Source organism: Pogona vitticeps, chromosome 5 (assembly GCF_051106095.1).
Source record: "Pogona vitticeps strain Pit_001003342236 chromosome 5, PviZW2.1, whole genome shotgun sequence".
NCBI classification, from domain to species: domain Eukaryota; kingdom Metazoa; phylum Chordata; class Lepidosauria; order Squamata; family Agamidae; genus Pogona; species Pogona vitticeps.
The window spans coordinates 179,042,687-179,069,743 of NC_135787.1; the positions used below are offsets into that span (position 1 = coordinate 179,042,687).

Below are 27,057 nucleotides of genomic sequence, written 5' to 3' on the forward strand. Positions count from 1 at the left end.
CAAAACTGACAGAATCTCTTCCCTTGAGAAGAATGGTTCCAACAGTGAAGATCTCTGGAATCTGGCATTTCTTGTACAGTGGGGTCTTGACTTAAGAACGGCTTGAGTTAAGAACATTTTGACTTAAGAACCACTCTCATAGGAAAATATTGACTTAAGTACTTAGATTTGAGTTAAGAACTGAAAAAAACCACGTGGGAGGCAGGGAAAGTGCAAAATTTGAACTTTCAGTTAACTGTTGGCCAGTGAAAAGGGTGCCTGTCTGCTTCCTCACTCCTCCCAGCGTTTAGAGAGTGGATTGGGAGACAGTCTTCAGACTGCCTGGTACTGCCTGGACTGTATTTTCCCTGCCTTCCCTGAACCTTTCTTGACATAAGAAAAAAAGAAACAAAATATCCCCCTCTAGTGGTAGAAGGCGGAATAGCAGCTTCCCATTAGTTTCTATGGACGGAAAAGAGCAGATACGGATCAAATGGTTTTCAATGCATTCCTATGGGAAATGCAGATTTGACTTGAGAACTTTTTGACTTGAGAACCGCCTTCCAATACGGATTAAGTTCTCAAGCCAAGACCCCACTGTATCTAGAGAGAGCAGTATTCATATACGAATATCCCTGCAGAGGTGGAAATAACAAGGGTCCGGCCCCATGGGGTTGTGCACTGTCCACTCATGATTTCGCTGCTGCTGCCGGCTCTGCGGAGGCTTCCTATCACGTCGTCGTCTGCAATGGATTAGCCACTGTGTGACCTAGCAGAGAGGCTTGTCATCCCACCTCCTGCCAGGAGTGACTAATCGACTGCAGACACCGGTGCGATAGGAAGCCTCCACAGAGCAGTGGTGAAATCATGAGAGGAAAACCCGTTATTTCCACCTGTGCGGGGATATTCATATTCACATACGACTACCCCCCATCTCTACTTGTATCCTTTCTAAATTTAAGACAGGGTGAAAAGAGCTAGCTCCAATCTTGCAGTTTTCTTCCTGGTACTCCTATCCACCGCATCTTGAAATGGGAAGAGACATCCACTGTGAGGTGTGCTGCCCTGATCATCATGATTAGTCCAGCCCTTGTCGAGGAGGCACAGTGGGGAATTGAACTCCCTGGCTCTGCAGCCAGAGCCCTAAATCACTGAGCTATTCAGCAAGCCCTCACGTGCACAAAAAGAAGTGACGCAGAACATGAGAGCTAGTGGGGAGATCTGCAATAGCCCAAGACGTAGTGACACATTAAAGATCTGTCGTGATATGAGTAAATACACAAGGAGTGGGCAAAGTGCAGCCTATGGACTGTATATGCAGACCCTAACACTTAAAAGTTTAAAACAAATTCTTAATATCTCTTTAACAAACTTGGTGTTACTATTAGTCTCCACAATTTTTCCTTATTTGAAAAAGGAGAGAAGAAATAAATGGAAAAAAATTAAATTGTGTCTTCAATTTTCACATACATGACAATTTTGGAATTAGGAGCCACACACAGTTCTTAGGTAAACAAAAAGCTTTAATAACTTTATTGGTGGGCAATTAGGATTCTGTAAGTAGTACACTTGTGTTGGGGAGCAAAATCGTGAAAATCTTTTGTTCCAGAAAAGTAAATTACTATCATTGTTCCCCTAAAGTGTTTTCAGTAGTTCATCTAAAAAAATACATACTCCTTCAGCTTGTTAGATATATTATATTGTTTTAATGGAAATTGTTTTACATCAAAAGTATAATAGTACCTCACTTCGCAGCTGAAATACATACAAATGAGAATTTGATGCAACATTTGTATACAGGGTTCACCCTCCTTAAAACTGCTGTTCTCAAATTAAAATAAGGAAAGTTTGTTTATTTTGTGTTTGTTTATGGAGTCAATAGAATGAATGAAGTTCCAGGTGTATAATTTTCAATTCTCTGAGGAGACTGCTAAAACAGTATTTAAAACATTTGCTCAAATCTTGCAAAAGCTACACAAAAAGACTTTCACTACTGGGTTTGGATGTAGTAAACTCCGAAGAATAGTCTCTCTTCTGAAACTCTGCCTGAATCAGATATTAGAATAATACCTGGATGACCAAGTTTATTCATCTCATACTACGTGGGCTCCAGTCTTCTCTTCTTCATTCCTTGGCTCTTCTTGTATGGACTGCACTTATCTAAAAAGGGAAACAATTGTTTTAAGAGAAAATGTTATTTATAAGATTGTCAGGCAGGGCCTGGTTTTGCTCTCTCCATTACATAATCAATAGCTCACCTGTCCCTACTGTAGGCTAGGCCTGAATTTAGAAAAGCAGCTTAAAGAAAGATTTGATTGGTAGCATTTGGTGGTGATAACTTGTGGAACAAATGCACAGGGGAGAAGCAAATAGTAAGAGATATTTTGCCTCTAAAGTGGTGAAAGCTTAGACTGTCAATTTGAGAATGTTAATTTAGAAGGTTTGATGCACAACACCCCATGTACGATTCAACCATGTCATAATGAAGGAATAAGATCTGTAATTTGTTTTTTGCGATACAAACACAAATGCTAGTATATAGCTTTTACAGCCATATTTACTTGGCTTCTTTACCTCTTCCGTAACTTACCTGATAAGAAAGGCCTGGGACTAGAGGAGGGACTGCAGAGTCCAGGTTTTGCACTTGATCGCTGATGGTTTATCCTTTGTGGTGTTCTGCTGCGTGTCATCATGTGATACTGCCCAAGGGGTGTGCTTGGATGAGGGGTTGGCCCAGTTGCCGTATTGTGATCAGAAGTGCCCAGCTCACCAGCATCTAAGGGCAAGTCCCAGAGTTCAGGATCATCTAAAATAGGTAGAACATTAGGAGTGACAATTCAGCCTACAAAAACTCATTTCCACATCCTACTGCTATTGGAACCAGACTGTAAGAGAAATGACTACACTAAATGTGGAGTTAGACTTTCTTTCAGCAAATATAAATGCCTAAGCCTGTGTTTTTTGCAATAAAAGAACACTGAGGAGCTTACACCCCATTCTTTCCGGCAAATCCCTCCCCAGTGTAATTTTTGCAGTCCTTACTCAGCAGCAAATAGCAGCTGCTGTTTGCATTATAAAAACATTCTTTACTTACCTACAAGGAATTCATCTTCTTCAGTGGGTTCTAGCTGTGCTGAAGTAGGGTGCTTCACGAGAGGGGGATGATATTCTTCTGGATACAAAGAAAAAAAAAAGATCATTACTGCTGGGACAAATGGAGAAGTACAAGTTTACCTGGATTTAGACTATTTACAAAGACCTAATGTATTACTTTGCTTTTCTAGTTTTGGGGGATTAAAGGAGAAATGACAAGAGTCTGGCTTTATTGATAATGGACAAACTTATGTTAACTAGTAATACCATTTGATACATTTATAGAATCATAGAAAAGTGAAGTTGGAAGGGGTCTATAAGGCCATCAAGTCCAACCCCCTGCTCAATGCAGGAATACAATCAATGCATATCTGCCAGGTGATTATCTAAGTTTTTCTTGAATGCCTCCAATGTTGGAGCACTCACCAACTCCGAGGTAACTGTTTCCACTGTTGTACTGCTCTAACAGTTAGGACGTTTTTCCTGATATTCAATTGAAATCTGGCTTCCTTTAACTTGAGCCCGTTGCTGCTTGTCCTGCACTCTGGGATGATTGAGGACAGATCTTGCCCCTCCACTATATGACAACCTTTCAAATATTTGAAAAGTGCTATCATATCATCGCTCAGTTTATGGAAGGTTTGAGGGTTGATAAGTATTCCATGGTTTTGTATAGTGTATCTTATTAAATTTTAAACAAATAACAATGGACAAATGACAGCCTTCAGTGGAGCTGGACAACATTACAGGAGAGAATAAGAGTGATTAATTAACTCAATATGAACAAACAAGTAAATTGCTTGACTTCCAAATCACAGCCAACCCATGTAAATTTAGTGCAAGATGAGGTACACATCTATTCATACGGCAAAAGAAACAAGTAACTGAACATTGGAAGTCTCTGACCTAGGCAGACAGAACCAACAAATAAAGTTGTGGCTCCAGAAGAAATAAGACTTTGGATCAGACGGACCAGCTAATCTATCCATCTCTTCTATACACTGACATTTTGATACCTGCTGCTATAGGTTTCGAACTGCTAGGTTGGCAGGAGCTGGGACAAGCGACGGGAGCTCACTCCGTCGTGTGGATTTGATCTTATGACTGCTGGTCTTCTGACCCTGCAGCACAGAGGCTTCTGCAGTTTAACCCACAGCACCACCACGTCCCACCTGGCAGGTCGATGGAGGAACTGCTCAGCATTATACCATTCAGAACCATTTTCACATAAAACTTTGAACCAGAATATTTTGGGACATTAACCAGATATCACACTGAATTTCTATTCTAACAGTATTTTAGATGAAATTTGATTTTTTCAAAATTCTTTGGAGATATTTACAGAGAATCAGCATACAGTGGTGCCTCGCTTAACGAGTGCACCGTTTAACGAAGAATCCGTATAGCGATCCCTTTTTGGGGATCGCTATACGGATCTGCCCCAATCGCCGCACTCGCTTTGCGACGATTGGGGCGTCCGGCGGCCATTTTGGAGCCGCCAAACAGCTGATCGGCGGCTCCAAAATGGCCGCCGGATGACCCGAAATGGCCCCCTATCAGTGTTTTCGCGCCCTCCCCTTGCTTACCGCTGCGGGGGGGCATTTTGGGTCATCCGCGGCCATTTTGGAGCCGCCGATCAGCTGATCGGCGGCTCCAAAATGGCCGCCGGACTCGAAAACATCGCTGGAGGGGTAAGTTTGGACGCTTATTGGAACGCATTAAACTAAGTTTAATGCGTTCCAATAGGCTTTCCTTGCCCGTACAGCGATGTTTTCATATAGCAAAGGTTAATCCGGAACGGATTAACCTCGCTATACGGGGCACCACTGTATTCATGACTTAATATGCTAAGGTAAGTCACAGCTAAAGTAGGTCCAGCTTACAAAGAATTTGACTCACTAAATCTCCACTGATTCAATAGGCCTACTTTAGTGCAATTTACTATGCCAAGAAACAGGATTTCAGCCAATATGCAGGGTTATGGGGTCCCCCTACCCCAGGTTTACACAACAGGCAAGTAAAGATAGCCAAAGGGCAGGAGGGAAAAGAACCAGAATCCACGATGTGATAATGCCTCTTCTATACTACTCAAAAAGAGCACACATGTACACTAGTCTTCAAGATCTTTTCAAGCAAAATATTATGAAAAAAACAACAAAAAAAGCACAGGCATGGAGAAAAAATGCCTCTGGGCGGAACCGATTTAAAAAGTCATGTCAAATCCATGTTGTTCTGCAACAGAGGCAGTTCCTACACACTCTCAAATGAATGATGTAAAAGTACTTTGTTTCACTCAGAAATGTCCCTTGACTAGTGCTGAATAAGATCCCAAACAATCTAAGGCATGCCAAGAATTTCAGTTCAAACATTTTGAAAAATCCATATCACGTATCTTATACAGTAAAATGCCAAAAGCAAAAGAACTTGAAGAATATTCCTGGTGTTTAAATTGATGGAGTTTCTAAATAATTATTTACAGAAAAATGGACTGAAATATATAGCCTTAAAACATCTTAGAATCTTTGTTTTCTGTAAGATGTTGTGACAATTACCCAGAAAATGTCTATTTCACAACTTTCACTTTTAATTTTGTTTTTGGGACAAAAGATCAACTGTCGTGGTTGCAGCAACTGGAGATGAAAATGTGAGTAAATGTTTTCTTTATACCCTTACAGAAACAGTGACATCCAGACAGAAGACATAACACACACTCTGTAGTATCTTGTGCTCAGCTGTTCCACTCACAGTGACACATTAAACATGGCAGGAAGTGGCTCTCCCTATACAGTGGTGCCCCGCTTAACAATTACCCCATTTAATGATGAAATCGCTTCACGATGTGTTTTTTTGTGATCGCTATTGCCATAGCAAAACGATGATTGAATGGAGTTTTTTGGTTTCACAATGATCGGTTCCCTGCTTCGGGAACTGATTTTTCGCTTTACGACGATCAGAAAACAGTTGATCATCGGGTTTCAAAATGGCCGCCCGCTGTTCAAAATGACTCCCCGCTGTGCTTAGGACGGATTCCTCGCATTACAGGCACCAGAAATGGCCACCCTATGGAGCATTTTTCTGGACGCTGAGGTATTTCGCCCATTGGAACACATTGAACGGTTTTCAATGCGTTTCAATGGGCTTTTGCTTGACGATTCTGTTCTACAGCGATTTCGCTGGAACAGATTAACATCATCAAGCGAGGCACCACTGTACCACAATCCTTTTTCTGCCCATTCTGAGCTTTCTGGCTAGCATTTTACCTTGATTTCTAGCATTGCAGGTTGGAATATCGGATTGGAATTGCTGTTTCATCTGCATCTGCTCTCTGAACTGCTGCTGAAGTTGCTTCTGCCGTAACTTCCGGTGATATGTTGCATCACACTCCAAGGTAAGGGAGACTTCTCTGTGCGAGAACACATACCAAATGATGTTAACACTGTACTGTTACAATAGGAAAAACATGGTGCAGTTTGATATAGGTAGCCATAATGGGAGGCTATGTGCACTCAACGATGCAATTATGAAACCAGACACTTGTTATGGTCCTGTTTGAAGACTTTGTCCAGTGAGGGTAGTTTTCAGCTGCCAAAATCTGAGGATGGTGAGGAGCAGAACGTCCCTGCAGAGCCAGGGTACAGGCAAGTGCACACCCTGATACAGGCAGCTTGGTTATACCTCAGAGGAAGAGGCTGCAGAGAATGACACCATCTGAAGGCGCTTGTAATACCCATACTTGTCTATAACATGCTTGGCTACATGGCAGGACTACTTGAGAGAGAAACGGTTTCCTCAAGAGTACAGAGCTCAAGGAAAGTCTTCTCCTCAGAGAAACCAGGTACCAAAATGCTTGCAGCTGAGTACTGGCAGAGATCCAGCAACTCAGTAATATAAACCTCAACTTTATTTTATTTAAAATATATTTTATATTTCTTTAAACCTGTAAGAGTACTGGAAACAATAGCTCCAGTCAACCATTTCAAGTCACGGTGAATATTTATGCATGTAGGGAAATGCTCTAAACCAGCTCCTTCTGTTGCACCTTTCTCACTCTTTTATGATACAGGGAGGCCAACAATTCTGAACAGGGGAACCTTTTGCTCTACAAGCGAGTTGGGGCTTTGGAAAATCAGGTAATCCAAATCATATGAAGAGCCCCCGTGGGTATCAGAATTCAGTCTCTTCAGATTCATCACCCACCTGTGTGAAATGATAATGAAACCAAGGATGGAAGGGGCAGGGCTAAAGCACTCCTCTTTATACATTAACTTTCCACCCAGTTTTAAGCCAGTGAATAGGTCTAATGTCTTTCCTTAGCTCCAGACCTTGTCAGCCATTGTTTGCCTCTAGTTGTGGCTGATCTGTAAACTGTATTTGATTTTGCTTGCTCGCTTTTAAACTCAAGGCAACTACTTGACTTTAGATCCTTCTGGGTTAGGTTATCAGACTCACTAATAGAACTCTGTTTGCGATCTTGGCTCTACTCTCTGACTCTGCTTTCAGTCTCCTTGCCCGGCTGGTCTAGCTTGGGCACCTTACTAGCATTTGACATCCTAATGCAGTCTTTGCAACCAAGCCCCGCCCTCCCAAGAAGAGCAGAACACAGCACAGCAGCATTACAAATTATCTTGCCTTTTTAAAAATAGCCCTGCCTTCAGGGCTGGAGAGTACCATGCAAAGAGAGATAGACAATGCCTCCTGAAATCTCAGGTCACAGTAGGAGTCTGATGAGAGACTGTCTAGAGTCCTTTGACAAGGCAAAATTATGTAAACTAGCTACATGTACATGCACAATTTATTCAGCTCTTCTTTGCTCAGATGTCTAACTCCCTCTACATGTTATCATCTAGTGACCCAAAACTATGGGATGCTCTCCTTTCATCCACACTAGAGACTACAACATCCACTCCAGGGACTGCAACAGGAAGTCCCACCCACGTTCTCTTTGCAGGTAGCTCGCCTCCTGTTCCTTCAGCAACTAGATGCAGTTTCTGAACCCCTCCTGGGTAGGTGGTTATATTGACCCTATCCCTGCCTAGCTTTAGGCAGGCTGTAAAGAATATTTTTTATTTCTGTAGCTTCTGACAGATTATAAACAGTCTTACTTGTGCTCTGGAACTCTTTAAATAAAGTCTGTTCTGTTTTTAATTTGATATGGGATTGCTTTTAATGCTTTTGAAGCTTTATGGTGTGGAAAGATGATCCATAAATATTTCAGTAATGGAGATAGCCAACAGCTCTATCTCTTTCAGTCCATCGGCCAACATAAATAGATGTCTAGACAAGGGGTTGGAGGAGTTAGGACTGGAGAATATCTCTGTCTTAGCATCCTGCATCACACTGCCAACAGGAAACAAATTATTTATAATCCTACTCATTTCTGATAGTTATGTTACAAGAAATCATCTGCTTCCTGAGAATACACTGCTGACCCTGGAGCTATACCCTAAACAGTCACTCTGGAGAGTCACTAACATATAGATCTATAGCCAAGATCACATAGAATAATTGCAACATGTACAAACAAATTTAAACTCAGTTCAGAATAATCAGCCATGGAAATCCGATGTGTAACTGCCATAATTTTGTCATTAATTTATACATTCTCACAACAGATCTGTACAACAAAACCTGAATTCCAATTTGACCTAGGCATCTAACCTGTTCTGTTGACCTTGTTCACTGCTGCTCAGGGAAGGGTCTTGCTGGTCAGATTTGTCAGGAATTGTTGCATTCAAGTGTTGTTGTCCTTCCCTTTGCTTCTGGAAGCAGCTACTATATCTTGCCTTTTCTATAGCTGGCTCAAAGTCCTGCCTTTTAGCTTTGCTCAAATCAAAATCTGGAGGCATCTAGTAAAAGAAATAAAACAGTACAGTAACTAGAGAAGAATTTCACAGACCCCTGGGCTGTCAAAGGACCTATAAGACAAACTGTTTTCCTGACAGACTCTGCCCACAACCAGCATTTGCTGCTGTGCTATGATTATTGTCTTAGCTTTATTGAGATTTCCATCATGCTCAGTTACAGATCTTTTAAAATTTCTTCTGACTTTCAGTAATAGTTTGTTGTGCTTTGTGCTGAAAGTCAAAGACCTTGGATCATAACATGACAGGGAATGCTCTGGAAATGGAAATGAATGAACCTATCATTAAAGTGCAATTCAAGTTTTTAAAGTAAGAAAAGAGCATATTCTGTCATATTTAATGGAATGTCTGTTCAAAAAATAACAAATTATATTGGCTGTGATCAACAAAGGAATACTGTCAAGATGCAGGCTGGAATGATGCGAATGTGAAATTTAAAAGATGAATCATTAGGGTGGGGTGAATGCAAAACCCAATTAGTAATGATGACTAGCCAGGAAGGTGCCTTAAGAAACAAGGCCAGAAGATTTTATTTTTAAAAAGAGAAAGCAAATATAAAAATTATATTAATCACATGATTTCATTTAATGGCTTAGCCATTAAACTTAGAGTAAAGTAGAAAATAAAAATGATGCTGTAACTTTACGATCTGTGCTTTCTCCATGAACCTCTACCGGTCCTTTTGGATGAACATCATCAACCCACCAAGCTTACAATGCATGTCTAGTTACATGTTAATCCCATTTATCTCAATGGGATTTAAGCCCATGTAAGAGGACCAAAAAATGCAGGTTATCCAAATGAACACATGCTCATCAGTAAATGTTGGTAAACTTGTTCAAACATCGACATGAAATAAACTTAGAAAAAAGCATCTCAACTTTGTGTAATAAAACCAGTTGCTTTAAATCAGGAACAGAGGCATATCTCACCCAAGACCCCTCCATGGGCTGACTGACATCAGGGGAAGAGCTAATAAAGCTTTTTCTGCCACTAATTCAGCTTTGTTCCTCTTTCACCCTTCCCCATGCAGGGATGGCAAAAGAGAAACAATATGCACTTGTCAAATGGCAAGCGAACATAATTATCACTATGATCAGCTTTTTTGCTCCCTTGTCATATGGGCAATGAAAGACAGTACGAAAGCAACTGAATCATGGCTTAGAGACCTAGCCCAATTATTATTCTGTTGTTCGTTCTTGAGCCAATGGTCATATGAGCTGGGCTAGCAAGGCAAATTTCGCTACAGGACAGAGGTTCCCCTGTTTCTGCTTTAAATAAAATGATTACTGTAGATAAATGGATACTGTATCTGTTACAACAGCAACTAAAAGCTTGCAGGATCCTATGTAAGGGGGGGGGGAAATCCCTTAGTTTACATTGTTACTAAGAAGTGCTACAAACATTTTTTGAGCAGATTGAAACAAAGGAATGTCTAAAATTTATATGCAAAAGAATCCTATGCTGACATTTTAAAACTGAAATGCCAATCTCAATTGAAATGGGTGGTAATTTTGAACTAGAACACCATAGGGAAGGGCGCACATATTAGAGATACATTTTGCTTCCACTATAGAAGATGATCATCCAGGAGAAAACAGCAAAAAACAACCTTCAACAGGAACAGCCAAAGTTTTGTGAAATCAGACATCAAAGAAAAATGAAAAGAAGCATGCAAATTACTTCATTTCTATAATCTATTGTGCAAATTTTGGCATTTTTACAGCAGGTTTTTAGGTTTCTGGGCTATAACCTGACCTGACCAAATTTATATAGTTGTTGAAAATCTCAAGTAACAAACCTGACGGGGAAGCTTATTCACTGCTCGCAAATAATCTTTGTCCAGGATGCAGTTTCCAAGAGCATTACCAAAGCACCTGGAAAAAAAAGAAAGAAAGTTAATTATTTTTTTATAACACCACTATCTGTTTTTATAGTTTTTCTAGGGTACTATGTATTGGTTACCGCTTACTTCAGGGCCCTCTTCAGTCCATCTGTTACAGCCTCTTTCCTTGCTTTTTCAAGGGATAAAGCTTTAGATTTCAAGCCTTCACTCACTCCATAGCCAACATCTTCATGATATGCCCCATCCTGAAATTTGAGTAAGCTATGTAAGAGTAAATCTATGGCTCTGTAGCAACAGGAATTCCAAAAATTCTTACTCTCCATTCTAGCTTAGAAAAGCCTAATTAGATACTAGAATATAATTAGGGTTTCGGGGAAAGCGGAACCTACAGTTTGTGAACTGAAACCACAATATCCTGCTAGTATAGCCAACTTTAATTTCCAAAATCAGTGATAGATTCAGCCTGGAAAACTGAGTAAAGCAGCATGCAGAAATATGAGGGTGAGGACTCAGTCATTGAAACGCCTGCCACTGTTGAGAAAAAAAATTGCTTAGCCACACGAGGAGCAAAGGTCATTTTTATAATGGCCAGTATACTATTGCTTAGATCCACCTGTGCAAAAGGAATAATAATAATAATAATAATATAATTTATTGTCATTGTAAGTATAAACACAGTATACCATACAACGAAATTCATAATGTCATTGGCAGCAGCAAATTACTGATTTTATTGAGTTACTTCTTTAATTTGTGGAGATGCACAACCTTGTAACACTGCAAGTGTGTGCATCCCAAAGTTAAAAAGGAACTTTTTAATTAGCAGCAATCTGTTGCTGCCAGTGACATCACTCCTCTTTCACAGGTGGACCTAAGTAACAAGACATTGGCTGTAGTCTTATTTTACATTTAAAGCAAAACAAAGAAGACTTGGTCCTTTTCAGTGAATAACAGAACTGATGACAATAATGTGACAAACAAAAAATATTGGCTGACAAACTTTTCGTGAAACAAATGATGTCTTTAAAAGTCATGTAATTATGCACAGTCAGAGAATTGAAGAATAATGGATTGGAAGGGGCCTCTAAGTCCATTGAGTCAAATGCCCTGCTCAGTGCAGGAATCCAGATCAAAACAGTCTAATTCTCTTCTGAATGCCTTCAGTGCTGGAGCACTCGCCACCTCCTGAGATAACCAGTTCCATTGTTGTACTGCTGTTTAATTGATCTTTAGGTCTCTGACAAATCAATATCACTAAAGTATTCCCCCTCACCATTTACCTTAAGTTGGACTTTCACAAAAGCGCAAACACCCACGTAGAACTTGCCATTATTCAGGTCAACAAAATCTGTGCAAGAGCATAAACAAAGTAACACTAGTCATTACAGGGCCCAGGCTCTCTCAACTTCAAAGTGGTTGCTTGCTGAAAGAGATTGAAAGCAGAGGTGAATTCCCCTTTTGGTTCCCCATGCCACTTCCTGTCCTGTTCTGTAAAGTACCATAATCTTTTCTGATAGGTTAGGGAGCTGATGGGAGAAATGAGCAAAGAATATTCCTCACTATCACTGATGGAAGTCAGTGCTGGATCAAAGAAAAGCCAGCAGAACACTATTGTCAAATTCGTCTTATTTATTGCTTCTTTCAATTAGAAAGGACTTTTGAATAGAAATGGTCTGATTACTTTTTGGGAACTCTTATAGTTGGCTAATGTTCAGCAATGCTCACCGACATTTTGCTGAGTTACAGAATGAGCCCAGCCATTGTAACCAAACATTTCATTGGCCAAACTGATGACCCTGTGTCCTTCAATATAGCAAACCTGAAATAAGAGAAAAAGAGAACTTTATTTTGCTATTATCATTTAGTATGTTATTATAATCGTGCAGAATTTATACAGTTTCATTGTAACAACACTGGTCAGAGCCAGGATTGTAACAGCAACAACAACAAAAATTCATGTATGTTAGTAAAAGTCTGATAAATCATGGTGTTTTCCATGATTACATTACTGAACTGCTAAAGAAGAATGATATAATATGAATCATTCTCGCTTCAAGGGCCATATATCGGACACTAAGCTTAAATATAGATTTAGATTCAGCAGAAGAATTACTGTAATAGTTCCAAATTCACACAAGAGTGGTGGTATGGAGTTACAGTATCTGCATAGGGGACGGGAGGCAGTAAAGCTTTATGTACAGAAAACTTAAAATGTGGATGATTAGTCCTCATTAGAACAGCTGCTCTTGTAATGTGCCCAAATAAACACCTCACAGTTAGGCATGCCTTGTTCTATGCTCATCTATCTTTTTAAATCCCTAGGTAGCAGTGGGAAGATCACTCTGAGGAGACACCGGAAACTGATGGACTAAGCTATGCTGCACTCCAAAGTGATAACCATGAACTCCCACTGTCACAGCTAGTGATCCATTTTCAGACAGACACTCAGTTCTAAATTGGTAAGAGGGAAGTTAAATAATGATTACTGATTTATCCAACTGCAGAGACACACATGGTTAAAAGTTTTACTACAGATTATGGAGTTCCTAAGAAAAAAACAGAGCAATATTCTAAAAATTCAAGGGAATACTATGACCTGTATACCTGGTAAATCATTTTTCTGTTGACAGAGGATGATTTTTTATTACAAAATAAATGAATACTCTGCATACACACTTTTTTACCTTCTGTCCCCCTCCAGCTTGCCGGCTACTGATGTACTCTGGGCCCAGTCTTTGACGCAGTGCAGCCTGGACGGCCTGGTATTCATCAGCTGTATACTGACACTTATAAAAAAAAAGACAGGGATAAATTTAAGAGACCAATTATTGTTTTACTTGTTAACCCTGTCTTTGTTTTCTCCTTATTTCAAATTTTAGGTTACAGTGGTGCACCGCAAGACGATGATAATCCGTTCCATTGAAATCGCTGTTTAGCGAAAACATCGTATTGCGAAAAGCGTTTCCCCATTGGAATGCAATGAAATCTGTTTAATGCGTTCCAATGGGGGAAATAGTCGTCGTCCAGCGAAAATCGCCCATAGGGAAACCATTTTGCGAAGCGCCGATCAGCTGTAAAAATCACTGTCTTGCGAAGCATCGATCCCGAAAACACCCGCTTTGCGAAGATTGCCCATAGGGAAGCCATTTTGCGGAGCCCCCGATCAGCTGAAAAAATTGTTTTCTTGCAAAGCATCGGTCCCCCCCAAAAAAAATCTGTCTTGCGAAGCACGGACCGAAACATCATATAGTGAAAATCGCCCATAAGAAACACTGTTTTGCAAAGCGCAATGGCGATCGCAAAACCTCGTCATTTTGCGGGGTCATTGTTTTGTGAGGTACCACTGCACTCAGCCTTTTCCAACCTTTTAATTTAGTCTTATTTCTAAAGATCTATCTGAAAAAGAAGAAATGTATTACACTCACAGAGGAAGGTGTAGAGGAACACTATTTATAGTGCAGCAGAGTATTATTTATCCTATTCAGTTCATTCATTCATTTGCTATTGGGTGATAAGTAGAGATGGGGGTATTCGTATTTGTATACGAATACCCCCACATAGCTAGACTTAACTCGTCCACCCTTGCCCTGTCTGGAGTTGGCTAGATGAGCAGAAAGAGAACAGTGCTCCAGGAGCGACTGGAAGGCTGACTGAGGCTGCCACCACTCATCCACGCATGAGTGGATGGTCCAGCCCCAGGGGCCAGACCCTTGTTAAGTCCAGCTGTACAGGGGTATTCATATATAAATATGAATACAGCCATCTCTAGTGGTAAGTAATAGGACCATATGACTGCTGAATCTTCTTTTTCACTTTTTTTGTATTTGTGAGAGTTTAGGTCAATTTGAAGAATTCATGCCACACAGTGTTTTCTTAATTTACCTTTAAACTCTCTCAGGTACAATAAATGTGAAAAAGAAGACTCAGCACTCATATGGTCTTATTGCTTGTCACCAATAGCAAATGAATGAAATGTATAAAATAATCTTCCTCTACATCATAAATGAATGGACTTAATATATAATAGAAACACAAGTTCCAAATGGTGCAAGTTGACTATAAAAGAATCCTGGGACATTTTGAATGTCATCCCGTCTCTAGAGTATTCCTGATATTCAAACCACACTGGGATCTTTTCAGTCAGACTACTTCACATAAATCTGGAGCTTCTCTTGGCTTCTTCTCATCAAGCAACAGTTAAAGTACTGTTCCTTGAGTTCAGATTCAATCCAGAACTGTATTTTTTAAGTGAAAACCACTGGACTTCCTCTTGGCTCTGAAAGATGAGAAGAGGGAAAACATGCAAATCCAACACACAGGGCCACACACAGGAGATGATGCTTTTGCCATGATATGTGAACTTGCTTTTATCGTTAGTAGATTTTACAGTGGGGGGATCCTCCTAGAAAATCTCAAGATGAAGCGGAAAGTGATTATACAGACCTGTCCAAAATACATATTTGTGACAGGACTGGTGTTACTGGCTCCATCTCTTGTCATACTTTTCTGAATGTTCCTGAAAAGTGAAAGGAACAAGAACATCTATGCATTTGACCAAACAGTTACAAACATTCCTTAGAAACATAATAAAGATACACTGGCCTGCCTTAAGTCAACAAAGTACCAAAAGTGATTTTTTAAAAAGTATAATTTATAGGCTGCCTTTCTCCTGGAGATGGGACCCAAGGCAGCCCATTCTTTTGTGCAAATGAATTAATGGACATAAATTTGACATCAAGAATGGCAGTACACAAAAGCCTGTTTTAGAGCATTTCGATCTACCTGGACGTTCACTGACTTGAAAGTTGCTGTTTCGAGAGGGGGAAAACACTCCAAAACAAGACTTGAAAGGGAAACAGCTGAGATGAGGTATATACAGATAATGGAGACTGATTTAAAAGGACTGAATATCATTCAAGGGTTCTTAAGTCATTATCCAGTGTGAAATGGTGCATACCTTTAAGTCATTGTCAAGCAAACTCTGGTAAGGACCAGAATGGGTAGTTTACTACTTTTTAAAGCAAAAATTATCTGATTACTTTTAAAAGTAATCAGATAACAATATTCTAAAATCAGAAAATGAAGGAATTCTGTATCACTGGCAAAAAATGTAAGGGAAATACTTCACAATGAACAGCTATCTTATAATTAAGCCAAAAATAGGCTGAATACTATGGGTATTGTACATACTAGAACTGTTCCATTCATATTATGATTGTCAAGTTCTACTCTAGGACACTCATCTACTTTTGAATAACTGCATATCCCCTCCTCAGATATTGCTAGGCACTGTTTCCTAATACTTACAATCTTCTAATAAAGGAGACACTCTCAAAGAATATCTCGTAGCCACTGACCTTTGAGACCTGTGTTTTTAATTTTACATTTATCCAGTTGTAATTTTCACATTATTATAAAATTACTTTTTTGCTGAAGATCTGAGAAGTGTATCAAAAAGTGCAGCTATCCAGTGTCTGAAGTAAGCAAATTAACCTCATTTCCCCACCCCATAAGTCCAAAGGGAAAAAAAACCCAGAGGTGGTTTCTCAATATTATTCTTATACCTTGTCTCCCTTCCCCAATTTCTTACTGACAAAGAGTTGTAGAGAACTCAAAAGTTTGCGTACTTTTCACATTCACCCTTGTTCTTGATAAAGATCTTACTCACTGGTAGAATTTGTTTTATCAGAGACAAAGGTCCAATCATCTCCTATATCAACCTTGCTGTGGCCAAATTTTTATTTATTTGTTTGTTTGTTTGTTTATTTGTTTGTTTTGATTTGATTTGTATCCCGCCTATTTGGACCACCGGACCACTTCCCTCCTTACATTTTCAGAACTGCAGGATTCCCAGGGTGATGCAATGTATAGAGGGAGGGACAAGGGCTCTTGGAGGCCAAGGTTCGATTCCCCACTTGGGCATGGAAACCCACTGAGGGAGTGGGACAAGTAAACTACTCCTTCCCTTTTTACCTCATCTTTCTCCTGAAAGCCCTATTAGGGTCGCTCTAAGTCGGTTCCGACTTGACAGCACACAACACACACACAGGAGGGAAGGGCCTGCTTGGCGATTTCAAACACAGTTAAAGGCCACAAAAGGTGCACAATAAAGTGACCACCCGCCGCCCCTCAGAGCTCCCACCACCCAGGCTGTGGGGAAAAGGCAGAAAGGAAAGGGTGAGGGAGCGACTATGTTCCTTCCGGTGTCTCCGGTGAGGGAAAAGGCATTGAGGGATTTGAAACAGTTGGCATTAGTGGGAGCGCGAAAGGCAGCTATAACTATTTCACCCGACCACCCCGAATATAAATGTTATGATGTCCTTCCTCAGTTACCTGCGCGATGGCCGACAAACAAGAGGCAGCCGCCGGACCAGCGTTCCCGCCTCGCTCGGAAGGGTCAGCCAGCGATACCGCTACGGCAAGCGACGAGAAACAAACTTCCCGCTCGTACGAAACACGCCGGGAGGGGGTAATTTCCTCCCGGGAGCTTGTGGGAGGAGCCTCGTCGTCGCGCGCCCGCGCGGCTGAGAATTGGAGTAAGGGAAGGGGAAAGGGAAATCTGGGACGTGTCTGGGAGTCACCCAGCCGTTCTCGGAGGAGGCGGGGCGGCTTTCGGGAGAGGCGGGATGATCTTTCAACAAGCAGACGACTATTGGCTGAAGGTTAAATTTAGGGGCGGGAGCCTCCGCGCGTAGGTCACGATTGGCAGGTTGGGTTGGGGGAGCGTTCGAAGGTACTACGGAGAGCTGGAGGGTCCAGGGACGCGTCTCGCGAAGGGAAAAAGCGAGGTAAGTGAAGCTTGGTGGCTATCGGAAAGCACTACTAAGTGAATCGATCGATGGGCGGGGCGGTCGCGTGAGTGGGAAGGAGGGAGGGAGGGGCTTTTCAGCCTATCTCGTGGGCGCGCGAAAGGCGGGCAAGCGCTCGCGCCGAGGAGGTGGGGCTTGGTTTTTTTTTTCTCTCCTGCCGTCGCCGCCGGGGGCGCGGGCGTGAGCTGCTCGCTGAGGTAAGGAGGAGCTTCGGGCTGGAGTGTGAGGAGAGTAGCGGAGGAGGAGGAGGAGGAGGAGGGGAAGCCGAGTCTGTCTGGTGCCACCGCTGACAGTTTCTGGATGAAGCCCTGAGGTAGGTGAAAGCGGGGCCTATGGCTGAAGACTGAGGGGGAAAAAAGCAGAGCGAGGCGGGCGGTGGTAAGGGAGTCGTCCTCGCCGCTGCCTTCAGGTCGGTGGTCTGTGGAGACGGCGAGGGAAGGGGGAGCAGATTGGGTGGGGCCTGTATGCCTGTTCGCCTACCTCTGCTTGGGCGCCTGGTCCTCGGGAGTCCGGCCGTCCTCTGACCCCGTGGCCTGCCGGCTGCTCGGAAGAGGTGAGGGGGTTGGGCAGCCGTGCATCGAGGCCTGCCCTGGATGGACATCTGGATTCCTGGGAAAAGGTGCCCTGCCGATGCCTTTTCCTCCCTTTCCCTCCATCCCTCCCTCTTTCCCACTCTTGTCTTGCTCAGCTCCTTAGAATCGGGTGGCTTCCCTTCCTCCGAGCCCCACCCCGCTAGGCAAGGCAGGAACGAGGGGTGGCTCAGAAGAGGGAAGCCCACCTGCATCTCTCCGTCACCCGCTTAAATTAAGGTCTTGTTACACATGGGTTCTCGGAACGGATTTGTGCCCATGGAAAGGACTCCTCATTGTATCCCCACTTTCCTTTATCGCGCGTTGTGGTAAGCCTTCTATGTAGTCAGGTAGCTAACGTTAGTCTTTGTTAGGTTCTCGTGAAATCTTGAAAAGAAGAGGATCGTATATACTTGGTCTGCCTGTCTCTTTTTTAACCTAATGCTGTCAACTATTAACCATGGAGTGAATGTGATCTTCTTATCTGGCCAACAGTCAATTGGTTTAACAAGTTGCTTGCTCTTTCTAAATTTAGGGAGCTGGTCATTAAAACCATTATATGGGTGTTAAACAAACAAACCGTTTGATGAATTGGACTTGCCTACAATTGCAGTACAGTTTTCAAAAAGGTCTTCAGTAAGATTTGCGAAGAATCCTTTAGCATGAGGACGTTTCTGAAACTGTGCATAAGGTAAGCAAGAATATATGGCACCTTCCATAATGCCACCTTGCTATTGACTCTGATTGATTATACAGCCATGCCTTGTTCTGGTAATTGTATCAGTTATACTGTAATGACAATGGTCCTGCTGTGGAGGTTTCTGAAAGAAATGGGATTTATTTGGAGTGTAGGTGGAAATCTGGCCCTGGCATTTTCTGTCCTTAAAAAGTTCTCAGATACCAGAGTTGGAAAAGATACTTACTTTTGAATGCTTAAGAACTGTTGGTCAGAGTAAATAATATTGACTAGGCTGTTTTTATCTTTTGAAAATTTTGCTCCAGTTTATAGAAATACTGTATGTAGTTTTCATTGTTTTCCTAATCCCCCTTCCACTATACAGTAAATCATAATGTACATTGTGACCTTTTTCTGGAGATAATCACCCATTGTAAATTAGGATCAGTTTGGACTACGTGACATGGACATCGCACAAAATTTCTGGAAATACTAATACTTATTTAATGATTGAAAGCATTTTTGTGCTATCTTTCAACACAGTGTAGCAGATGATTACATTCTTATAATTGGAGAATTGCATTATGATCAGTGAAGTAATAATCTTTCATCATGCTGCCAGGTTACTTAGAGCCCTCATAAGGTGTTTCCGCTCCAGAATCCCACAGTGTTTCTGCTAGCCAACACTGTGTAATCCATTATATCTATCTGTGGAAGTCATTCATCATAACCCTGTCTCTTCTGGGATGGTCAAATTTCTTTCCTTGTGAACTGAGAACTTGAGATCTAAGAATGAAAAGATTTTGGAATATAGGCAGTGATTCCCAACCTGAAGGACAGTACTCTCAGTGGTACAAACAAGACATTTAGAAGTACATAAAAATGAATAATGGCAGGAAAAGGCACATATACCAACAGTGTAAGACAAGATATACTGTCAGAGCTTCAGTGGATCAAAATCCACTTCTTCATATCCCCTCAGCAAGTGATAAGCACCTCCAATCCTTGACTGACTGACTGAGGAGAGTGAATCATGAAGCCCCACCCACTTCTTTCGATTCCTGGATGTAGTCAGAGGAAAGAGCAGAAGGCAGCATCAGTGTAATCTTGCTTGAACTAGGGTGGTGGAAGACAGCACAGAGATATGCAAAGATCCGAGTGGCAAACCTATTATCTCAAAATGGAACATCCTGTTAATTTCTCCGTAGACTCCTGACTTCTATAAAATCTATGCTTCAAAAAAAAAGCTATCATTTTGCTAGTATGAAGGATACAACCAAAGGATTTGCAAGTGAAAAAAGGTTGGGGACCACTAGTCTTAGGGTATCAAAGAAAACTCACTTCCAGTACCATAATTCAGATGAATCAGGGTTTTTCTTCTGTCAGCTCTCTTTATTATCCAACTTTCACACCAGTACAGGGTAATCGGGAATGTAATACTGTGAATTATCTTGGCCTTGGTTTCCAGTGATACATCCGTACAAATGATAATCTATTCTAATTCCTTCATTGCTGTGCTTCTGAGTTTCAGTCTTCTTGGCTGGAGATTGATAATTGAACCAAAGTATACAAAATCTTTAACAATTTTAATTTCTTCATTGTCAGCATTAAAGTTGTATAATTCTTCTGTATTCATAATTTTGTCTTAATTTTCAACTGCAGTCCTGTGACTCGAACAAGTACAGTTGTTTTTATTGGAACCATGGGAATGTTTTAAAAATAGTAGAAAGTTTTGAAGTTCTTAAGATTTCTTCAAAGGAAAATATTTTGATGAAGCAATAGAAATTTCAGAAATTAAAGTGAGAGCTTCGGTCAAAACAGTGGGAAAAAATAAATCACGAGGAGTAGATAGGATGTCAGTAGAACTGTTCCATGCTGCAGAGAGTCAAAATCCCAATAAAATTATACCTATGAATCCAGAGGACAAGACAGTGACCCATAGACTTCAAAATGCTTAATATTCAACTCCCAAAGAAGGGAGAGACCAAAGCTTGTAGTAATTATAGAGCCATTGCATTAATTTTGCAAATGCAATATTTATTTAAAATATTTTTACCTCACCTTTCTTCTTAAAAAGGACCCAAGTTGGCTTATTTGATTAGAAGATAGTATTTAAGGCAAGAACAGTGATATATAAATAAAAAAAATCAAACAACATACTAAAAACCGTAAGTAACATCAAAACATATTCAAAGCAGTATGGTACAGTAATCCATTTAAAACCTTGCTCAGGCAGCCAGTCCATCAGGGATAGCTTACCAACTTCTCCCCAAAAGGTGTTGAGGGTCCCGTAGAATTCATTTCATTGTCAGGAAGATGTGAGCTGCAGGACAGGAGGTAAATCTGTTACCTATAACAGTGGTCCCCAACCTTGGGCCTCCAGATGTTCTTGGACTACACCTCCTAGAAGCTGCTGATCAAGATTTCTGGGAATTGAAGTCCAAGAACATCTGGAGGCCCAAGGTTGGGGACCACTGACCTATAAGAAGTAATTTTCAGAAAATGCTTCACTCTTCCATTTCGTGAACTCCCAAGGCTTTCTGACAATAAAAGGGGTTCTAACAGGAGCCTCGATGCTTTTGGAGGAGAGGTCAGAAATGTTTAAAGTTTGAAACAATGCTGATGAAGTCATCAGCCTTATACACCACAAAAGAATTTCAGTCACCGAGTAAGGAATGTCAGATGTTTAAGTTGCATTCAGAAAGGGAAGAAGTGCTAGAGGTCATATAGCAAATATACACTATAGGTTTATAACCAAGACTTTTACAAGAAAGTTAGTTTGTGGTTTATAGATTACAGTGAAATTTTTGACTGAGTAGATCATGTCTGTACTTCATATAATCATAACATTGTAGAATTGGAAAAGGACATGAAGTTCTTTAAGTCCAACTTCAATCATGAGTATGTGAGAGTGGCCCCAGTTGCCTTCTCCATGACAAGGAAGCAAGGTGTGCTCTGAAAACAAGACCTTTTATAATTACAAACTTAAAGGTAAGGTGTGAGCAATGGCTTGGCCATGCCCTCGCATCTCACCGGGGTCATTCACCTCCCAAGTCCCAACTCTGTCCCCCCAAGGGGCATATGCACAGTCCAAACAAGCTTTCACTGTGTCCTGTGGAGTCCAGCTGAGTCCCACAAAGTCCTAATCTCTTCTTTTAGAGCTGACCTCCAGCCTTGGAAAATTTTCTTTCTTTCTGGCCATGCTAAGCACCTCTCTCAGGTGTGCCAGGCAGGGGGTGCTGCAGCACAGGTGTGCTATATAGGGACACTGATAGCCAGTCTCAGTGTGCCACAACATTTGACTGTCCTGATAATTACAGTAACCCATACTCTGGACAACAATTTCTGTATCATGATAGAATGTTTGATTGAACAGAAAGATCATTGTCAGTGAAGGATAAGTCAAACTAGACTCTAGTGGAAGAAGGCTCGGCAGCCTGGGAGTAGCCACTGAAAAGTCCCTCTCTCAAGTCCTCACAAAATGTACTTCTGAAGGCAATTGCATTGAAAGAGGGACCATCTCAAAGCAGCTCAAAAGGGGGATACAGAAATAAAGTAGAAGATCCAGTTCTGCTTTCTTCTTGTTGTCCTGTTAGTAATTCTCCATCTTTTGAACTGAAAATGTATAGGAAGTGAAAAGAAGCCCACTGTGGCTACATGAAGAGTTATTAGATGAGATACAGTTTAGATTACAGGGGTCTCAAACATGCGGCCCGGGGGCCATTTGCGGCCCCCCCAGATGATAGTTTGTGGCCCTTGCCTTGCCTGCCCCCCCAAAGAGCCCGCACATCCTCTGCTGTCAAGAGTTTAAAAAAAGCCTTGCCTCGCTCGCCGGCTCTCTCCCAAGACGGCACCTCTTGCACCCTCCATCCAGAACTGCAGCCTGCCAGCCAGACCACCTGTCTGCTGGCTAAGCAAACTCCTGGGTGGCTTCCTCGGGCTCTTGCTCCGCTTGGCAGAATATCTGATGCGGCCCAGCCTCACCCAGACTCTGCCTCCAGCGGCCCCCAGGTAAATTGAGTTTAAAGCCCCTGGTTTAGAAGGAGCGTGTGTAGGAAATTATGCTACCTTAAATCAGTATATGTCTCTAGCGCCAGATGAACTATATCCAAAGTTATTATAGGAGCTTGAGCATGACCTCTACAGCTCGAAAGGATAGGACCAGAAATAACAGAATCAAGAAACAAGAAAGGAGATTACATTGAACCATTAGGAAGAACTTTATGAGAGTCATAAGAAGATAAGAACATAAGAGCTGTGCTGGATCAGGCCAAGGGCCCATCCAGTCCAGCTTCCTGTATCTCAGTGGCCCCACCAGATGCCTCTGGGAGCTCATGAGACAACTAGATACCTGTCTCCTGATGCCCCTCCCCTGCATCTGGCATTTGCAGGTACCTTCCTTTTAAGCCTGGAGATTATATATCCCTATCATGGCTTGTAACCTGCGATGGACTTTTCCTCCAAAAATCTGTCCAACCCCCTTTTAAAGGCATCTAGGCCAGATGCCATCACCACATCCTGTGGCAAGGAGCTCCACAGACTAACAACATACTGCGCAAAGAAATATTTTCTGTGGTCTTTTCTTACTAAATTTAAGCGAATTTCCCCTGGTTCTGGTATTGTGTGAGAGGGAAAAGAGCTTCCCTCTATCCACTTTATCCATCCCCATCATAATTGTATACGTCTCAATCATGCGTCACTTAGCAATGGAATAGACTTCTTCTGAGGGTGGTGCTCTCTCAACCACTGGGGGTTTTTAAGTAGAGGTTGGATGGCCACTTGTCCAGGATGCTTTAGCTAGGTGCTTCTGTACCTTTTTTTCTGTCTTGGTCAGCAGCCCATTCATTTCTTCCTTTATTCTACTTGCACCAATTTGGACACGGTGTTCGTAATTCTTCATCCTTTCTGTGTGCACCTATTGTTTCCTTCTTCCTTTTGCTTGAAATGTACTATAGCTGAATTTTTAAAATTTTTCCTCACTTCCTGTACATGCACCTTTTAAATTGTATCTCATCTAATAAGTCTTCATGCAGCCACACCAGTTTCTTTAGAAGTCTTCCACATTTCTTCCATGATTGCACTTTCAGTGTCTCAAACTTAAGAAACCCCCATTCATCATGGACTCAGAAGAAGACTTGGAAGGGAAGTTATGAAAGAATGAGGAAAAGATCTTTAAGAGTAAGATGTAAAAATGAATACAAAAGAGTGGTCATGGTACCTTGTAGACTTAACAGATTTTTTGATATTTTTATTTATAGAACAATGATGTCCCACCGTTCTCTGAAAAGAAATCTAAGTAGTTTACAAAAAATGGCAGAAAAATTCAAAAAGAAATGTAGTTTTCTGTTTATCGGAGGTGTTATTTGGTTGTACTTCCTCTTTATTCTTGGTCTATTTGCTCAGTGGTGGTGGAATAATTTCTGTTTTTTTAAATCTTCATATCAGAAGCATTGTTGTGACAATTAGTGTGCCTTATCCTAAATGCTTGTGTAGTAAGCTTTAGGATTATATTGTTTGTGCAGTTTTGTGTGCTTGGCATTTGTATTTTTCATGCATTAATCTTTCTCCTTCTTTCTTTGATAGTATGCTATGTTTCTATCTGGTTGTTGCTTTTCGTGGATGTGCTTTTAGGCATGTTCATTGCACAACACAGACATGACATCTTCATCCACAGTAATCCACTTTTTAAACTAGTGAGTCAGAAGCGAGAATGCCTCTAGAAAGAAAGCTCAAATGACAGCTAGAACTTGACTGTTCCTCAGCCGATTGTACTTAAGAGCAAACTGACAGTGGTATGATTTAGCTAGTATATTTGGCGGAACGCCTCCTACCACCAAGGTCTACCCGGATCACCCGCGCGAGTCAGGAGGTGAGGCTGAGGAGCCTGACGCCGAGAGAGGCCCGGAAAGAGAAGACACGAAACCGGGCCTTCTTGGCGGTGGCTCCTCGCCTCTGGAACAATCTCCCTCTGGCGATTCGCGCGGCCCCCACGCTGGGCACCTTTAAAACCCAATTAAAAACATGGCTGTTTATTCAGGCCTTCCCTCCAGCCAACTCTTGATTTTTTCTTACTTTTCCTTTTTATTTTTACTGTTCTTGATTATTATGTATTTGTCTATGTTTTATTATTTGATTTATATTTGGAAGCCGCCTAGAGTGGTCCGGTGGGCCAGATAGGCGGGGTATAAATAAAATAAAAATAAATAAATAAATAAATAAATAAATAGTACTTTTATTTAAATCCTGATAGCAAAGAAATACAATTTCCAGGAAGTTAAGGAAGTAACTGTCCATTTCCCTGGCATTGTATCCTTCAAAAGAGGTGTGCCTACCTGAAACAGAAGGAATTTGTGGCCTGTGGAGATAAATATATTGAAATGTGTTAAAATGAAAGAAAGAGAGAGAGAGAAAGAGAGAAAGAAAGAACTTCTCACCTGGTAGTTCCAGCTGCCCCATAAATATCCATAAAAATTTGGGGTATGCTTGGACTGAGGTCACCTGGTGAGTTTCTAGATTACAAGAGCTCTCAGCTGGAGATTCACAATGCATGTATGTTGTACGATTTGTCAGCTAGATAAGTGTATGTCATATCATTTGTTTATGCTGTTCTGAAGGAACAAAGTTTTGAAATTCACATTACCTGGAAGTCCAAGCCATCTATTCTGAGGCGGTGTGTGTAATTCATTGCTGAAAGATTTTATTTTGAAAGAGCTGGAGGAAGCTAATATTAATCCTAGGGAGCGCGTCTAAGTACTTTCCAAAAACGTCCTTTTCAATTCAGGGACAATCAGCAACAATGATTTGGGGGCATTAAAGCCAGCCACCCACCCATGTGAGTGGCTCTTGAATGTTTCCCCAGGATGTAAGGCAGGTCTAGGGAGGCTTGGCAATTTGAAGGTACTGTGCTAGTTTTGTAAAGATGTTTTAGTGAATACATAGTCACAACTTGAAATAGCAGGAAATGGAATTAAAAAGGTAATGGCACAGACTTGACCCTTGCAAAGTCAGAAGAAGTTCAGGGGCTATAGAAATTGGAGGAATAAACAGGTATGTAATACATTGGAGAAATGGTAATTTGATATCTTGAATGTTCCTCTTACAGATGGTGATCAGTTCTATGGAACTCTGACTTCAGAATGAATGCTTGGACCAACTTTAAGCAGTAATTGGCCTTAAGCTTAGTAGTAAACATACTAAAGAAACTTCACAGGAAATCTTCCTAGTTACTTCGCATAATAAATTCAATCATGTATGGGAGTGCTCGATCAGTTGGTAAAATTGAGCCAAGCAGCCAAAGTCCTGGGCGTTCACCAAGGCTGCCACGATCGCCACGACTAGGTCATCGTCGAACCAATAGCACCGGAGGAAGTTCTGGTGGCAGTACAGGAGGCGGCAGTGGCAAAACACTTTCTATGGAAAATATCCAGTCCTTAAATGCTGCCTATGCCACATCAGGTCCTATGTACCTAAGTGACCATGAGAACGTGGGTTCAGACACGCCTAAAAGCACCATGACTCTTGGCCGATCTGGAGGGCGTTTGCCATATGGTGTTCGGATGACTGCTATGGGCAGCAGCCCCAACATTGCCAGTAGTGGGGTTGCCAGTGATACTATTGCATTTGGAGAACATCATCTGCCTTCTGTGAGTATGGCATCCACAGTGCCTCATTCTCTGCGCCAGGCAAGGGATAATACTATAATGGACCTACAAACGCAGCTTAAGGAAGTGTTGCGGGAAAATGATTTACTGCGAAAGGATGTAGAAGTGAAAGAAAGTAAACTTAGTTCCTCCATGAACAGTATCAAAACATTCTGGAGTCCTGAGCTGAAGAAAGAAAGAGCATTGCGGAAAGATGAAGTGTCCAAAATAACTATTTGGAAAGAACAGTATCGAGTTCTTCAGGAAGAAAATCAGGTCAGTAGCCTAAAGATCAGTAGAATGTCTATGTGTGTAAAAAGACTCTATGGAAGAGGATACAGATACTTCATTGCAGAAATGGGAAACCTGTGGCTCTCCACATGTTGAATTCCTGTTTTCCACAGCATAATTAATAGGGATGATGAGAATTTTAACTCAGATACACTGGACAGCTACAATTTTCCTACTTCTTCTAGGTCAATAGATTGTTTTTGATAATATGCATTAGTTATATGAGGATTTCAATTTGAGTGTTAGGTAAACTGTACATTATGGAAAGACAGTTTTCCAGTCACATTACTATC

General features: G+C 41.4%; 2 protein-coding genes across 36 annotated transcripts in view; one reads left to right on the forward strand and one right to left on the reverse strand.

Moving 5' to 3' along the window:
* Positions 1 to 1,481: 1,481 nt before the first annotated feature.
* RAD52 (RAD52 DNA repair protein) lies at positions 1,482 to 17,248 on the reverse strand. Of its 2 annotated transcripts, none has more exons than XM_020789087.3 (12): positions 17,113 to 17,248; positions 15,223 to 15,295; positions 13,464 to 13,565; positions 12,505 to 12,598; positions 12,060 to 12,127; positions 10,906 to 11,024; positions 10,735 to 10,810; positions 8,731 to 8,918; positions 6,333 to 6,475; positions 3,074 to 3,151; positions 2,570 to 2,785; positions 1,482 to 2,139 (listed from the first exon to the last, which is right to left on the reverse strand). In XM_020789087.3, exons 2-12 carry the CDS (start codon positions 15,277 to 15,279, stop codon positions 2,078 to 2,080), a joined length of 1,203 nt encoding a protein of 400 aa, XP_020644746.3. In that variant the 5' UTR covers positions 15,280 to 15,295; positions 17,113 to 17,248; the 3' UTR covers positions 1,482 to 2,077. The 2 variants fall into 2 exon arrangements, with proteins under 2 accessions (XP_020644746.3, XP_020644747.3); XM_020789088.3 differs by having other exon boundaries at positions 13,456 to 13,565; positions 17,113 to 17,146.
* Positions 17,249 to 17,433: 185 nt separating this feature from the next.
* Positions 17,434 to 27,057, forward strand: part of ERC1 (ELKS/RAB6-interacting/CAST family member 1) — a 208,586-nt gene continuing 198,962 nt past the window's right edge. For 17 of the 34 annotated variants that reach the window (XR_013536768.1, XR_013536763.1, XR_013536767.1 and 14 more), the window contains exons 1-3: positions 17,765 to 17,901; positions 18,693 to 18,848; positions 25,936 to 26,749. Coding sequence is in view for 22 of the 34 variants with exons in the window: in XM_078376305.1 (XP_078232431.1) it covers positions 26,081 to 26,749 (669 nt within the window). In the remaining 12 variants the exon portion in view is untranslated. Of the gene's footprint in view, positions 17,568 to 17,714; positions 17,902 to 18,692; positions 18,849 to 25,935; positions 26,750 to 27,057 lie in introns of those variants that run through there. The other 17 variants (XR_013536771.1, XR_013536766.1, XR_013536773.1 and 14 more) reach the window with 5 other exon arrangements.

What these genes read in the sequence shown, in the direction of transcription:
- RAD52 (XM_020789087.3), bottom strand. Translation starts at nt 15,279, where the DNA reads ATGACAAGAGATGGAGCCAGTAACACCAGTCCTGTCACAAATATGTAT. An exon ending in GAACAAGGTCAACAGAACAG is followed by an intron (nt 6,476 to 8,730) that starts GTTAGATGCCTA and finishes GTTCTCGCACAG; the next exon opens with AGAAGTCTCCCTTACCTTGG. An exon ending in TCCCAGGCCTTTCTTATCAG is followed by an intron (nt 2,140 to 2,569) that starts GTAAGTTACGGA and finishes TTCCCTTTTTAG; the next exon opens with ATAAGTGCAGTCCATACAAG.